This window comes from Nannospalax galili, unplaced genomic scaffold (genome assembly GCF_000622305.1).
Source record: "Nannospalax galili isolate Female #2095 unplaced genomic scaffold, S.galili_v1.0 scaffold24, whole genome shotgun sequence".
NCBI classification, from domain to species: Eukaryota; Metazoa; Chordata; class Mammalia; order Rodentia; family Spalacidae; genus Nannospalax; species Nannospalax galili.
In genome coordinates, this window is record NW_008352654.1 from 3,305,644 (window position 1) to 3,321,773 (window position 16,130).

A 16,130-nucleotide genomic window follows, 5' to 3' on the forward strand; every position below is an offset into this window, starting at 1 on the left:
ACCATCCTCAACTCTCAAGCTCATCTCAGAGGTGGCTCTCATACCAGAGTCAATTTCAGGAGCCTTTGCTATGTACCAGGCTCAGCCTAAATAAATCATCTGTGTTAGTTCCCAGCCACTGTAAGAGTTCCACATTCTTCTCCTGGGAAACAAACGTTCAGATTGAAGATGTGGGGCACAGTCTCTGCAGTCAGGCGCTATCCCCTGCCTTGTCTGCTGAAATAAGCCAGGCCTGGCCAGTTCAGCTGCAGGGCTCTGAGGAGGCTGGAACAGGAGTGAACCAGACAAGACGGTTCTGCTCCAGATGGAGTCCAGCCAAGCTTCTCCCCACCCTGGTCTCTTTAAATTAACCAGGCCCCTCAGCATCTCCTTGGCTGGGTGGCCTATCCCTCAACATGCAGCATCTGGGACTTCCCATAGCTTCCATTGCAGGTGCTAAAGGGTAGGATGTAGGGGGCGAAGGCTGAGGAGTAGGCGTTGACAGTGTTACCAAAGGAACAGGAAGGAGTTCCCGAGGAGGGAGGGAACAAACTGGGCAGAGCTTTGTGGGCCCAGGAGCAGACATGTCTGTCTGAGGACTACTTGTGTTTGCAGGCTGCCACATACCAGGAGAAGTCCTAGAATTAGAGATACCTATGGAGGCTCTGATGGGGCCCTGGAGTCTGGGACCAAAGAACAACCAGACCATGGGAAGGACAGCTTCAGGTCTGTTAGGTCAAAAGTCCTAGGGAAGGTGAAGGGAGGGAGGAAGTAATCAGAGCAAGCAGAATCTCTGGGTTTTCCCTGGTACCCCCAGTCACTACCTGCACCCTAGACTTGAACAGATCTCTATCCCTGGAAGTCTGTAGAGCCGTGTGCACACACAGTGAAAGCCTGCTAGATAAAGACTCTGGAAATAAGCCAGATTGTGAACTGAGGAGGAGGAGCTCTAGTTTCCTGGAGGGGTTGACTGTGGTTGAGGATGGAAGGGTAACACGACCGTTATGGGAAGGCCAACACTTGACGGTGGGTCAGAATATAGACTAGAATGGGGACAGATGTCACCTTGAACTTGACCTTGTAGAGCAGGAAATCCTGCTCCAGGAGGTGGCTCTGACGTTGAGAGACAGGTTGGTTTCCCTTCAAATGTGACTGAAGACCCATTCTCATGCCCCTGAGATCACTTCTACCTCCAGGAGCAAAATTTCTGCCATGAAGTATGCTGTGAGGTGCCCGTCTGTCTCATCATTAATAGAGGGTCCTTGTTACTTTGTTCTCTTCTTCCTCTTGGCGGCCTGATTTTCAGCCTCCCACTGTCCTGCTGCTTTGGCGGTAGTGGGAAATGAGATTGTCGCTTAGGAAACCAAGACTCCCTGTAAAGAGTGCCGTCTGTATGCAGTGGACTTTGTGCAGTCCTGGGACTTTATTCAAGAGGGTGTCAGAGCAGCCACTGGATTCCATGCCTGAGCATAGACAGCAGGGCAGGGCAACTACCCAATTCAGGGTACCCTGGCAGAGTCAGGCGTTGCAGCCTTTTGGTGATGCTGGCTGTCCAGAGCTATCAGGATGAGCAGGCTTTTCTGTGTTGCTTCAGCATCCTTGGGAAAGGGAGGCTCTGTGTGTATGAGGAGGGGGGTAGGGATGGGAGTGGGGAGAGATGGTAGATTTTTTTTTTGTGTGTCCTAAAACTGTACCCTGTCCAATGAACCCCCAAACCAAAGAGCCACACAGAGTTAACTAGACTGTAGTGGGTTCAAGTAGTCATTTATTTTTAGACCATTTCCAGCGTGTTTTGTCCTGGGGTCCAGTCCCCAAATTCCAGAAAAATAAACTAATGAGAACCACATGCACTATGAAGAGGCCATTCCAACGTGTCCGTGATCATGCGGTGAATGGGCATAGAATGTAGGACAGAGACCCTGGGTGTGGGCAACCCCCCCTCCCCCAGACAGCTGGTGGCAGCTGGCTCTGTCCCCTCACTGGGGCTGGGGGAAGGCTGAGCCCCAGTTATTTGGACCCTGTCCCTTCAGGGCTCCAGGCCCCTTATTGCTACATTTGCTACTTTGCTACTTTATGGCCCCTGGGTCTTGCCCAGGGGAGGCCTTATCACTGGGTGGCACTAATGAGTAGGATGCTGGAGTCTGCTGTTGCCATGGTTACATGACTATAGGCCTCTCTTCAGAGGGTCCCGTGGTGAGTTATTAGTGATTTATTTGGCCACTGTTCAACTATTCCATGGTCTTTGCTACATATTCATCTTAGCCAGATCCTTTTAGACGCTGGTGGCACATTATCTCTCCCCAGCTCAAGGCTTTGTGCAGTTCCTGGAACTTGCTAGAACATCTCCCTCTAGTACATTCTCCAAGGCCCAATGATGAACAGCCCTCAATCCTTTTCCCTTCTGGGAGGGCTTCTCCATGCTGACTTCTGAAGGCCACGCATGTGGAACAGAGTGAGAGGATGCAGTTTTGGAAAAACACCAACTCCCACAACAAGCAAGGGGGCCAAGGCTCCTGGTTCAGTGTCCTGTTGGTGAGGTAGTTTAAACATCCCAGGAATCCTGCTAGGCATGACCCATGTATTCAGCTAGTCCAAGCAGCAACTTAAGAGTTTTAAGGGGCCCTCCCTGGTGCTGGCCTGGTACCTGGCCAATCAGCAGTGAGTAAGCCTGGACTGTAGACCTATCTGACTGCACTGGCAGCAGGGCCTCACTTTGTTTCTGGGGTACAATAACACCTTTCTAGGAGAATGAAACTGATACACCACTCTCTAGAAGGGCGGGAGGTTTCTTCTGAGCTGCCAGGATCAGGCTGACTGGGTATTGGGAATTTAAATGTATAACCTACTAGCTGGACGCTTCCTGTGCAGGTAAAGCTTACTATAGCCAGATAACCCATCCCTGGGCTTTGGGTGTTTCACTTGAGGGGTTGGAATTGCTTGCTAAAACTGCCCTGATGCTTTGGCCTGGGACCTGCTGAAATGATATTTGCCCCACGAGCCCTCAGTGAAAAGAGTCTCTATCTTAGAGACCAAACTCAGCTAGGAAAGCCCAGTAAGCTTCTAGGGGGCAGAATGAGGTGGAGGAACCTGTTTTGCTGAAGAATGGTTATTGAACATCTAAGGTCATCTGGACTTTTGACTGTGTACACCAGGCTAAAGGGAATCTTAGCTAAGACACAATTTTGTAAATCATTGCATAATAATCTTGCAGGACAGACTAACCTGGACTAGCCAACTTGGGTGGAACAACTTTGTTCGCCTTCTTTCCTACAACCCCTTGATTGATCTACTTAGGAACACATCATGGTGGCCGCAGGACTGAGCTCACCTCTGTTATGAGGTGGGGATGAGAGTTTATTGCTCTAGATTTGAATCCATCTGAAGCATTGTTAGCTCTATGGAACCTGTTGACCCTGCTGCCTTTCTAGATGTCTCCAGGGGTGTTACGAAGCTTCCAGTCTGTTCTATTTCATGACCACAGTCTACCTCACTCTGATGGGCCTTCTGGGAACCTCCAGAGGGAAACTGGTTCTTGGGTTAGTGTGGTACAGGAACAGCAAACAAGAACTGGGGCAGAAAGGGGCACAGAAGTCATGGCTGAGAACCTGCTTCGTCTTGGCTATAGCTTGACTGAGAATGTGTCCTGCAAGCCATGGGAGGGGCAGGCGTCAGCCAGAGTCCTTGTCCTGGATAACCGGAGGCACAGATGTATTCGTTGCCTGGGAACATGCCTTGGCATCGACACAGCCTGGGTAGGAAAGAGTTGCCTTTGGGCAATTTTGGGTGCAGATGAACTCAGACTACAATTTTATTCAGAAACAAGAAGATTGTATGGAGAGGATGAAAGAAAGTGGGATGGGAGGAGAAGAGTCAGAGGCCCCCAGAGCTTGGGTTGGGGCTTTGTTCCATTTTAGTCCTCCTGTGGTCATGTAGTATTGCAAAGTGCCAGGCTCAGTGGGAGCAGCCGACTGGGTGTTTACAGCCACCTTTGGAGACACTGTCTCAAGGAGAAAGAAACCAAGGGGAAAATGGAGATGTGGGGGTCAAGAATCTATAAGGACGATTCTTAAAACCGTAATGAAGATTCTTAATGCTCCTGGTGGCTCCCCTGTGACAGATGGGAGGCTTGTGGCCTGGATCCAGGGATGTGTGGAAGCAGGTATAGACAGGCTTTGGAGGTGAGAGGGCTGGACAGATGGGTCATGTGATGTACCCAGAAGGCTGGGACTGGGAACAAGCAATTGGGCCTTTAGTCACCAGCTGGCGAGTTTGCTTGCAGGAATAAAGAAACACCAGGGACCCAGGGACTGTGGGGTTTTTTCCCTCTCCTTTCTCTGTTTCTGTTTATACTCTCAAGGGAGAGTTCTTACCTGTGGCCAAAAATAGATCAAAGGAGAACTTTCATAGCAGGTGTTGATAGAAGGGGTGGGGGAATGTGAGTGTTTGAATTTGAAAACCCCTTGCTAATACAGTTCTGTCTGAGGGCTCATGGCCATCACAATAATGTCAATGACCATGTTGATGGTACTAGCTACCGTTTGCTAAGTACCTCCTATGTTTCTGGCACCTGACTTGGTGCGTTACATACATGACTTCATAGCCAGGCTGGCAATTTGGTCATTTTGACACACACAAAGAATACAGGAGATCTTTCCCAGGTTCTTCTTGTAAGGTTTGCTTTCTCATTAAATATAAAGGCTACATTTAATGGGAGTGCTTTGGCCGGTCCCTCAGGTTGAGACTGGGAAGGGAATCCTGCCATCCTAGCCTGGACCTGCCATTGCATATTGTATCCTAACTTCAGGAACAACTGAGACCTAACCCAGCAAGGGTCTGGCCAAGCCTGGATTCTACCTTATGTCGATCCTGCAACCCATCTACGTCCAGAAACTTCCATCTGGGGATACCAGGGTGGAGAGGCCCCTGAATTCATGGCCATGTTTATTTTGAGTAAAACATGAGGGAACAAACCAAGGAGTAATGGGGCAGAAGAAACAGGAGACATAAATGATTTTTTTAAAAAAGATTGTCACCAGAACCTTCATAGTAGCTAAACAATACACTCTGTTATCTACACTCCTGGCTCTTCGAGCATCGGACCCTTGGACATTTGATGGGATACAAGGGTGGCTAGCACACCCACAAGACCTCTTTGAAAGCTGGTCTCAAAGGGAGTACAGAGAATGTGATAATGTGAAGTGTCATTCGTGCTGAAGACATGATTTTTGACATTTTATGTGAGAGCAGTGACACCCAGGTGGCTGAGGGGGTTGGGTGGATAGGGGCAAGTGGCAATCAGGACATGGTGGTCGTAACTGTGATGTGCACTGTGGGTACATCAGAGAGGGCATGGAGGTGATATATAATACTAGCCAAGCTCAGGGTCCACTTGTCCCTCTTGAGTTTACTGGAAGGCATGGTTCCCCAGATGATAGGACTAGTGAGGATAATATCTCAAACAATAGTCAGACGGGAACCCCATGAGACACTCTTCCCTGACCAAGTTAGAAACAGGGCCTTGGAGAGAACAAGCACTGGTGTGTAACTATACAAGAGAGAGGCTGTAAACAGGGGCCTCTCCTGGCTGGCCCGGTACCGTGGACTCTTTTTTTTCTCAGGTCCCCATTCACCCACCACGTCTCCCCACCGTTGCCCTCCGTGGCCCTCACTCTTTCTCTTTCACAGTGACCAAATCTCCCCGCAAGGAAGCTCTGTCCGTGGATGTGGAGCGCCGCCTGCCCGGGTGCTCTGCAGGCCCGGACTCTGGCCCTGTGGTGGGGACGGTCAGGAGGACTGCATCAGGCCCGTGAGGCGCTTGCCCGCCAGTGACTTTCCCTGCAGAGAGAGCCAACAGAGCACACACAGGTGTGCACACACACAGAGGGACAGAGACAGAGAGCCAGATAGGTGAATTAATTGTTGCAGGAGTCATTCTGGCTAAATGACCAACCAACCAACCAACCCAGCTGACTATGCTGATGATACAGGCACATCTCATAATGCCTGTGGACTTCCCCTGAACTTGATTTTACTAGACTAAGGAGGTCTGAGGTCAGGAAGGTGGGTTGACTGAAATAGATGGCAGCTACAGATCTGGGTGGTTAGAAACAAAGAAATTCACTAGTTGTAGGAATGCTGAGGACCATGAATCCTGCTGGATATGCAGGTTAGACACACAGCATTCAGGGACTTGGATCCTGGGGCTGGAGCTGTGAACATGACTGGGACCTTCACTGAGCATTGGAGCCACTGAAAGTTCTAGGGAGATGCACTCCTGCTGTTCTTATGTTCTTGATGACTCTGAACAGGGAAGTCTCTGAGCTTACTTAAAACCTATGTGGCCATTCTTCTCAAAGAGTAAAACAGTAACTGGACCATGAGGCCTGGCGCATGAGGCACAGAGGTTCTGGCGCAGTCTAGTTGTCTACATGCCCTGGAGAAGTGGTTGAGGAACAATGATCTGGGATGGGATTCAAAACTAGACAGCACAAAGGGACGAAGATGAATGAGGCTCCGTCACTCTATTTCTCTTAAATGGCCTCCTCCTGTTGCCAGCTCATTCTTTTTAGAAATCCATATTGTTGGGCAGGGGTCTAAGAGAAGAGTGTGGCAGGACCCAGGCAGATTGATCACCATGTCTGGGAAAACACTCAAAGACCATCCTGCTATCGACAGTGGGTCAGCAACACCGTCTCCATCTGCAAAAGGGTAGCAGATGATCCCCTGTCAGCAAGGGCTTCAGGGTTTGGCAATGAGAGTACAAGGGCCAGCCGTTCATCATGATTTCCAAGTGGGGTGTGGGGGCTCATTTTGTTTACTGGGCTTAGCTGCATGTAAGCTGGATGTAATTAAAAAAAATTGATCTGGTTGGTGAAGCCTAGTAGGGTACTCAATAAACTTGCTGATTGATGAATTGATGGATAATGGGCAGACCTAATAAACAAATAAGGACTTAGAGCTCGCTGGATGCAGCCATGTGTCATATGGCTTAGCTCTCCATGGAGGGACATGGCCAGCCGAGCTGAGACTACTGATGGCATGGATGAGGGCTTGTCCAGACTGCTGATGGCATGGATGGGGACTTGACCAGAAATGGAATTACTCCTAGAAGCTGTCAGAAAGTCTGTATCATCTCCCTTCTTCTTCCTGACCTTCATTTCCCTATTCTACTAGTGAGACAAAACATTTCATCTCTCCCATCTTAAAAAATATCACACACACACACACACACACACACACACACACACACAATCCTCCATCAACAGCCTTATCTTAATCTTCAGATACACTAAACTTAGCCTGCAGCAAACTATGCTTATACTAGCCTAAAGACTTTTTAATCAGATTTATTTTTAAACCCTTTAGGGTTCCTGTGTAGGTCTGCTGGTGTGAGTGTGTGTGTGTGTGTGTGTGTGTGTGTGTGTGTGTGTGTGTGTATGTGTGCGAGACCAGAGGAATCAGGTATCGACAGTGTGTAGATATCTCTCTTCTTTGGTTTGTGAGAGGTGCTACGTGTGAGACCAGAGGACTCAGGTATCAATCCTGAGGAGGTACTTATCTACTTTGGTTTTTGAGACATGGTCTCATGAGCCTACAGCTTACCCAAATAGATGTGGCTGGTGGCCAGGGAGCCCCAGGGATCTGCTCATCTTTATCTCCCCAGCACTGGGATTATAAGGATGTACCACCATGCCTGGCTTTTTACATAGGTACTGGGACTCAAACTCAGGTCCTTATGCATGTGCAGCAAGCACATTATGGACTGAACCATTTCCCTGAAAGGATGGCTAATCATCTGTCCGCAGCAGAAACAGAACCACAGTAACCCTTAGGAGACAGAGGCTGGCTTCCAAGGCCTCCCCTCCAACCTGGCTATCACTCTCCGGGGTGTCTTTTCTCAGATGGAGCCAAAGACATTTGTCATTCTGTTGGTTCACCTGGGAATGTGCCTTCTCAGTGTAAGCAGGAAGGTAGGAATCATGGGATTGTGTATGGGGTCTGGTATGGGAAAATGAAAATCTAAGGGCCTCTTGGGCTAAGAGCACTACTTCCTGTCACCTGGTTTGCCCCTGTTCACTTGAAAGGTACTGCAGTAGCCACAGAATCTAGCTTCTCTCCTCTTCAACCAGGATCACAAATTATACATTGTATACCCAATTATCTGTGTTTGGACTGCTAAACATAGCATTTGGGGCTCTGATTTAGCTGGCACATGTGAAAAAAAAAATCACTGAACCTGAAAAACAGTTTCACCAAGGTATATGCAAATGACCAGAGGCAAAGAAAGTAAGGTTTACCAGTTGCCCAGACCCTCATTACAGTTCTATCTTCATCCTTTGGGCTATAGAGGGGTTGTGGGTTGAGGTAGGTTAGAGATTTTTTTTTTTTTTTCTGGAGGACTGAGGATTGTTTGGGTGAATTTGGCTCTGAGGCACTCCACCCTTCACTCATCCTAGCTCTACAGAAAGGGCCTGGCTGAGCTTGGAGGTGATAATTAATCTTTTCCTGCCAAGAACGCAGCCTCATAGCTCTGACTCTGAGGACCTGTGGCCAGCTTTCAAACTGTGTTCCCCTCCCCTTCTTCCCACTGCTCTCATTTCTGGGGACTTCAGGGGCCAAGAGGGTAGATGAACAACCCAGGAGCTGCTCCTGGGATTAGTCCTGGCCTCTTGTCATCCAGGTGGTGTTACATGGCCTCTTGATCTCTCTCCTACCACTGAGCTCACACATTTACCAAATGTCAGTTCTGATGCTAGAGATGGAGGTCAGGAGGGTTCAAGACGGCTTTGGAAAGCAGCTCATCCAGCTGGAATCACCTAGCTGCAATCTACCTGCCACACTACCACCAGGGTAAGTGAAGCTGGGCTAGGGCTGCAAGGACATTAATCACACAGCTGCAGGCAGGGCTAGATGTCTGGCTGGGGGCTTTGGGGAAGAAACTGTGCAACCCCCTGCCTCAGCAGCAGCCTGCCTTCCGAACTGCAGAAGATCCTGTGGTGTTCAAGGATCAAAGTGAAATCCTAGAGGCGAGGCTGACTGTGTTCCAAAATGAGCTGCCCCAGAGGCTAAGCCCGGTGGGCTTGCAGGCAGCTCCAGGCTCCTGCTCTGCCCAGAGACAGGAGAGCTCCCTTCTAGGGCTCTTTCCTCCCTCCACTCTCCTTCCATTCCTGCCCTCCAGCTTGAATGGTTCTGAAGGAAGAAGAGTGGTTGTTTCGCCTGTGCCCAGCACTTGCAGAGTTACAGAGGCAGCAGTGTTTTCAGGGTATGAATGTGTGATGTTCCTCAGTGCTGGTCACTTGGGATTGGATGGTGGTGCCAGAGAACAGCAGCCAGCTCAGCCTGAGGCCTTGGCGTAGCTGAGTGAAGCAGCAAAGGATGGTTGAAAATGCTATTAGCAGGCAGCCTTTGTCCAAGTGAAAAGAAAATGTACAGTGGTTAAGAACTGAGCTGCGGAAGGTACATTCCAGAGACACCAAAGCTTTGCAAACCAAGCACTTTTCACCTTCCAGACATTTGGCAAAGTGTAACCCAGGAGAGCTTGGGATGCTTCAATTTCATGGACCAGGGACTCAGCGCTGAGTTCACAGACACCCACACATTCCACTTCCACCCCCACCACCACTCTGACTGATCATTTCAGCTCTATGGTCCTCGTGATGGCTAGAAGCCTGGAAGAATGTGTCATGGACCCATTGTTTCTGAAAGGAAACGCACAAAAGGCATAGCTCTCTTTTGTGCAGTGCTAGAGGAAGAACCAACATGCTGCTGGACATGCTGAGGCTCCGGGCATCGCTATTAACCTACAAAGCATGCACAACCCGGTGACCAGGAGCTTTCACCACTTACTTACCTGGGAGACCGAGGCTAAGAAACTCATTGGCTGAGAGGAGAGCTGTGGCTCAGAGAAACCCTGGGGTCAGATGGCATTTGGGGGCCAGCAGAGCCAGTCACTAGGGTCTTGGGGTAGGGGATGCCCTTTGTAACGCTAAGGGAGTAAGGACATTTGAGTTGCTCATAAGAGTCTCTTGATGTTTCGCTCAGAAGACCTAAGACCAAAGTTACAAGTCTGAAATCTGTCAAGTCAAAATCTAGGCTATGGTGGGGTTTGTGTTTGTTTCTAGGGGAGAGAAATGGCATTGATAGGAAAGGAACGTGAGGGACTTTGTAGGGTGATGGGGTGTAGGTCATTTGTATACATGAGTATTCATCTGTCAAATTCATTAAATCATATATTTCAGATCTGTGCATTTTATTATATGCATAAAGAGAAACAAGAAACGAGATTTGAGGGGGAAAACCCTAGCTGTCTCCTCTACCTGGGAATTTCCCACTCGTCATTCTCTATCAGTTGTTGGGTCCATCTTTTCCTTGGTAGAAACTGAATGTCCTTCCTCCACTATGGGGGAAATGCAGATTCCTCTGCTAGGGAGCTGGAACTTGTAGTAAGACTAATTCGGAAGGCTATTTCTAGCCACCATTGATCCGAACTGAACCCCTTGGTGTGACATGCAGGCATCTTTCATTCTCACTATGAAAAGTACTGTTCTGCTGAATTGGGCTCACCAACTGACTTTGTCAGGTAAGAAATGAGAGGTCTCAGAGATGGGCTGTTCTTTCAAGGACTGTGAAGGTTGCCTATGAGTCAATGATGCTCAAGTTCATAGAGGATGCATGTATGTGGAGTTACAGGCCTGAGAGGGATATGCCAAGGAGAACAGTCAGAAACCAGCCAGGTGCAAAGGCAAGGGGTCCTAGCAAGGGTTAGGATCTGTCTAACTTCATCATGTGACTCTCTGGGGGTTGGAACTCCTGATATATTTTCCCCACTGAGCAAGGCAAAAAATGAACAATTTGAATAGAAAGTCCGAGGCATTCCATGGCATTGCTTTTCGTAATGACATTTGAGAGTGGAGAGGGAGAGAGCTACCTCTTTGTAATGGTTCAGATGTCTGAGAAACACTGGCAGGGGATCATAGAAGATGATACTTAAAATCATTTCAAAACATTTTCAGCTTCCCGTCTTTTAGCACCCTGTACTCAACTTTGTGACGCAAAGTGGGGTGGATGAAATGGAAAAGACAGGTAATGGAACAAACTCAAGATGATACCTGATGTATTCATAGAAGAATGACACAGATCAGCATGGGAAGGAGCAGGTATTTCTGGGTGTCCTGCAGCAGGGAGTCAGTCGGGAGCCCTATAGCAAGACCCGTTCCTGGGGTCTGGTTCCTCCGGAGCCCTCACCCAGCTTTCTGATCTCTCGCAGGGGCTGAAGGGCATTTTATTTGGTTTTAAAATATTCTATTTGAGTGTTCTATAAGAAGATATGTCACAAACATAAAACATTAAAAAAACCAATGATAGGTGAGACTTAAACTAATAACAAAAACATATAGCTGAAAAGTAGTACATGTTCAGATAGTCTTAAGCCTGAGTCTGCTTTGAAAATATCCAAAATAAAGATCAGGGAACTTGTAAAAAGCAGCCCATTGGCCTATATGCAGTAGTGTGAACAAGCATGCGTTGCTGGGTGCATGGTGAGTGGTGGGACCTGGACTCTACCCAGCTGTCACATCAACTGAAAGGGATATCTACAAAACAGGCTCAGGGACCCTTACCAGGTTCAGATACCTCACTCTAATACCTACCAGTGATTTTCTTTTGCAATTTGAATTTAGAAAAGGTGAGCTGCCAGCCACATTTGCTGGATTAGTGTAAAGTGGCCAACCTATCTTTTGACCTCCTGGGCCTTTCTTTTTGAATTTCTGATTCTTCTTCTGTTGGGCAGCATCCATACCTCAGGTGCCTCCCTTTGCAAGCATTCTTTTCCCATTGCCTTGATGGAGGGCAGGGTGGAAATGGTCCAGTGACTAAGGGCCCAGGTTAGCGGGTGTCTTTTTATTCTCATGAAATGGATGAAGAGCCAGACTCAAATAGAGCTGGAGAAATTTGCCTGAAAACAGACAGCCACACAGTGGAGACCTAAGGGGGGGTCTCATGAGCCACACATCTACTTGGCACATGGCAGTGACTCTCAAGGGAAGAGGCAGATGGGAACACTCAGAGACTAGGCATTCCTCCTACCCATCACACTGCACCAGCTTTCTGGGCAGTGCAGGGTGATCTTCCTTGAGTGTGCTTGGGCCCATCTCAGACAGTTTCTGCTCTGCTAAGGGACTTCCCTTCCCCATAGTTAGGGATTCTGTGGCAGGGGAGGTACTCCTTGTTGGCTGACAAGCCTGGCTAAAGGGATGTTTGGCTACTACACTGAGCTGGGTGCAGGTGGGCATGGCGTCATACATATAGATTTATAGCAGTGGTGGCTGGACAGGCCAGGTGAAGCCACCATTGTGTTTGTGACCCTATGTTACTAGTGCCTCGACTCCTATAGTGACTGCCCTAAGGACAGATACAGGTGTGATTGACTTTTCTAAGGTGAGTCAAGCAGTGGCCTTACTCCCATTAGAAGTGACCCCATTTCAAGTCATTCTAGACCAAGTATCCAATTTGGGGTATTCCAGACAGACCGAGGAACCTTTCCTGGGTGGTGTCTCAGGACTCTGGCTCCTCCCTCTCATCAAAATCATTACTTAGGACATTCTTTGGAGAGCCGACTTCTGCCTGTCAGTTTGAGTGAGTGATGGGACACCATCCTCCATATTCCTCTAGCTGCAATAGGAATAAATCTGGAACCAGGCAGGGATGTCAGGAGTGAGGAGGACGCAGCAGCTGAGCTCTGCGTTGGTGGCAGAATGCCCAGGCATGGATTCTCTGGCCTCCTTTCCAAGTTGTTCAGTTCCATCTACCCTGCTACTCTGCCTCCCCTGCAGTGGAAGCTGTGCCTCCAGCTGTGGGACCCCTAGTCTCTCCTTCCTCTGATTCCAATGGTACAACCCTACTGCCCTTTCTACCCTCAACTTGCAGAACTTCCTGGTGGCCTCAGGAGTGGGGGGGGGGACATTTACTTGCAAGGTCTTTTAGTAGCATGCCTGCCTGAGGCCTGCACAATGTCTGCCTCTCCTCCTCCTCCTCCTCCTCCTCTCCTTCTTCTCCTCTTTTTCCAAGACAGAGCCTTGCTATGTAGCTCGGTCCAGCTCCAGTGTCAGACCATGCTGCCAGTCTTCCACATGCTGAGGTTGCAGTGTGCACTACCACAGCCACTTGACTGATCAGTCAGTTTTTATTTTCTACCTTCAGGATTCTGGCTTTGTCTTTGTAACTTGTCCTCCTCCTCCTCCTCCTCCTCCTCCTCTTCCCTTGATGTACATGGGCATCTAAGCTCTGGTTTACTCCGAATTAGGTAAAGGGCAAAGTCTCAACGAAACAGGGACATGACTGTGTTGCTACTGGCAACAACTGGATCCTCCTCTTTTTCCAACAGGGAAGTTCAAGTAACCCTTGTCTATGACTACAGGGGTGTGCAGGGCTAGGACTTGGTAATTTGATATTATGGACAAGACAGCAAAAGATAGTCACGTGATTGGCAGCATGTGATTCTCCTGTGAGGACTTCAGCTCCATCCTCCCTAAGGCACTTGTCTCCTATAAACATATACATTAGAGCCTAGGAGATGGGAAGTCAACTCGATGACCTGCCCCTTGTCCTCTGCCCCACCAAAGGAAGGATGCTTCATGAATGTCCAGTCCATTTGGACATATGTGCAAAGAGGGCAGTTCATCTTCCTTCCCTGCCTACCATCTGGGCTGCAATTCAGCATGTAAGAGATGGGTACACCTAACTTGGAAAAGGAGCAGGTTAAGCAGCATTTTCAAGAGTTGTCTGGACAGAACCTTGGGTCACTGAAATTCCTAGCTACAGATAACCTTCTTCCCCTTTCTCTGCAGACCCTTTTCTCATGTTTCTGAGGTGCTTTTTGGTCCCCATGGAACACTGGATGGGTAATTTCCCATCTTCCTTTGCCCCTAGTGGTCTATCATAGAAATATGAGGCTTCTGATTTTCCTGGGGATTTGGCCTGGGCTTACAAAAGGAAAGCCTATGAGAGCCTTAGCTGGAAGAGGAAGCCTAAGCATGCTGCTATTGCGTTTGAAAGCATCTGCAAAGGAAGTGGGCACTTCTGTCCCTTTCTGCTAGGAAAGACAACAACTACAGGGTCCACACCCAGGATAGTCCTTACACACTGCCTCTAGGACAAGGGGCTAATGTCAGCATCATCTCTGGGCCCCCAGCTCCTCGTTTCTTAGGAAGGAAAACCTACGGGTGCCAAAAATAGGGATGCCACCAAATGGGCACCCCTGTCTGTTCACAGGACCAGTGTATTAGAACAGGAGCAGTGGGTAGAGTTGAGGCACAGACAGACAGATCAGCTCTGCTGGATTGTGGAGCATCTTCTGTGTAGAAAGATTCCCAAGGTTAGAGAGTGTGCAGACGCTGGGATCACTCACCCACTGTTGGAAGGAAGCCACCTCGGGGGTGAAACGCGGCGGCCATTCTGACTCTGCGCCAGCAGCACTAGGCAATTGTGTTTGGGGGAAGGGAAGTGAAGAATAACTTATCCAGCTGAAACCATGAAGACCTGTGGCTTTAGAGGAGCCCCGGCCCAGAAACAGGTATAGCCATGGTGGGCATGCAGTCCATGCACGGGCGCATGCAGGCCTGTACCATATACACACCATACACCGAGCACCTAGGCATGTATCTGGAAGGCAGCACATGCATCTGTGTATACACCTGTGCACATGTGTATACAACCATATATGCATATATGTGCATGTTCACAGGGCAGGCATTCACACAAGCATCTCATGCAAGGTATACAAGCAGCTATGAGATTGGCTGTAGAGATTTTTATATCAGTTTCTAACATGCCAATCTTTGACAGTACTGCAAGCTTAAAGCATCTGCCTTTAGATACATTATAAAAACTGAACTCTCCCCGGGGGTGGGGACCCATTCATGTCATTCCTGTTTCTACCGGTGCTACAAGCAGTAGGATCCCACGCCCCAGGGATCTGGTTTATAGAGAGATTTCAGAGCATCTCCTGACACTTGCTTCTGAGTCTTCCAACAACCTTGCTATGTAATAAGTAGTTAAAATATAGAAACCTCTGATTATCTGGCAGATGGAACTATTGGACTTGGTAAGGTGGCATTGCTCAGGGTGGCTCCAGGCAGGAAAACAGCTGAGAGGTGAGCTGCCCGGGAAATGAGGCTGTGTTGTATAGAGGTCATTGCATGAGGGCTGGATTTCACATGCTTCTCATGGATAGAACCATTGCTGGTGTGTGTCTGCAATCAGGAGGCATCTTAAAGTCCTGTACCTCCATAGGAAGCCAAATGCCAGGTCCCGGCAACACAGGTAACATTTTATTGATAGCTCTTTCCACCTCTCAGGCTGGTAAGACCTACAGCTCCAAGGGAAGACCTTAAGGGCCACCAGAAATTGGTCATGTGTCAGAGGCTGCCCTCTTGGGCACCACAGTCCCTCTACTCTTCAGGAAAGGAGGGGCTGAGTCAAGTTTTAAATAGGCAAGTAACAATGGCTACCATACATTGAGTCCTGATCGTGCCAGCCATTGTAGTAAATGCACCTTGCACACATTGTCGTAAGAGAAAGGCACTTACACATTCTCAACTACAAAATCACAGAATTCTGTTGCAAATTACATAAGTGAAGAGAGCTAAGTATGGGCAGCAAGTGACATCACAATGATAAATAATACCGAGTTACCATCAAGCCCATACCCCATAAACAGCATGTTCTGTGTGGTTTTCCCAATTCATCATTTGCTCTTACATCTATTTTATGGAGTGGGGAAACAGGCTTAGAGGAGCTAGCTGCTCACGGTCATCCAACTCAATGGTAGAATTGGAGGAGGATCAAGGTCCACCTCAGGCTATTCCCAGCATGACCCAGTGAGCACTATGAGTTTCCAAGTGATGGCAGCTATCCCTGTCATGCTCTTGTTAAGTGCCAACCTCTAGTAGGCACTGTCATACCCCTCAGGTACATGAGTAAGCTGTTGCAGGGTCTCACATCAATATTGGATGGGATGGGCAAGAGGGGATTCCACTGGGGCTACCTGCCTCTGACTTCTCTGGGCTCTAAAGGGACAGAGTCCTCGGCGGGAGAAGCAAGTGGATGAGAATGCAGGTGAGAACACGTTATGGTCAGGTTTTTGAAATTCAGTT

General features: G+C 48.6%; 1 protein-coding gene across 4 annotated transcripts in view; it reads right to left on the reverse strand.

The window, feature by feature from the left end:
- Window positions 1-1,722: 1,722 nt before the first annotated feature.
- The window catches only part of Rgs6 (regulator of G protein signaling 6), a 217,636-nt gene continuing 203,228 nt past the window's right edge, over window positions 1,723-16,130 (reverse strand). For 2 of the 4 annotated variants that reach the window (XM_029554420.1, XM_008849805.2), the window contains exons 16-17: window positions 14,384-14,450; window positions 1,723-5,814 (exon numbers count right to left, since the gene is read on the reverse strand). In XM_029554420.1, coding sequence (XP_029410280.1) covers window positions 5,645-5,814; window positions 14,384-14,450 — 237 coding nt within the window. In that variant the 3' untranslated portion in view covers window positions 1,723-5,644. The remainder of the gene's footprint in view (window positions 5,815-14,383; window positions 14,451-16,130) is intronic. The other 2 variants (XM_008849807.2, XM_008849806.2) reach the window with 1 other exon arrangement.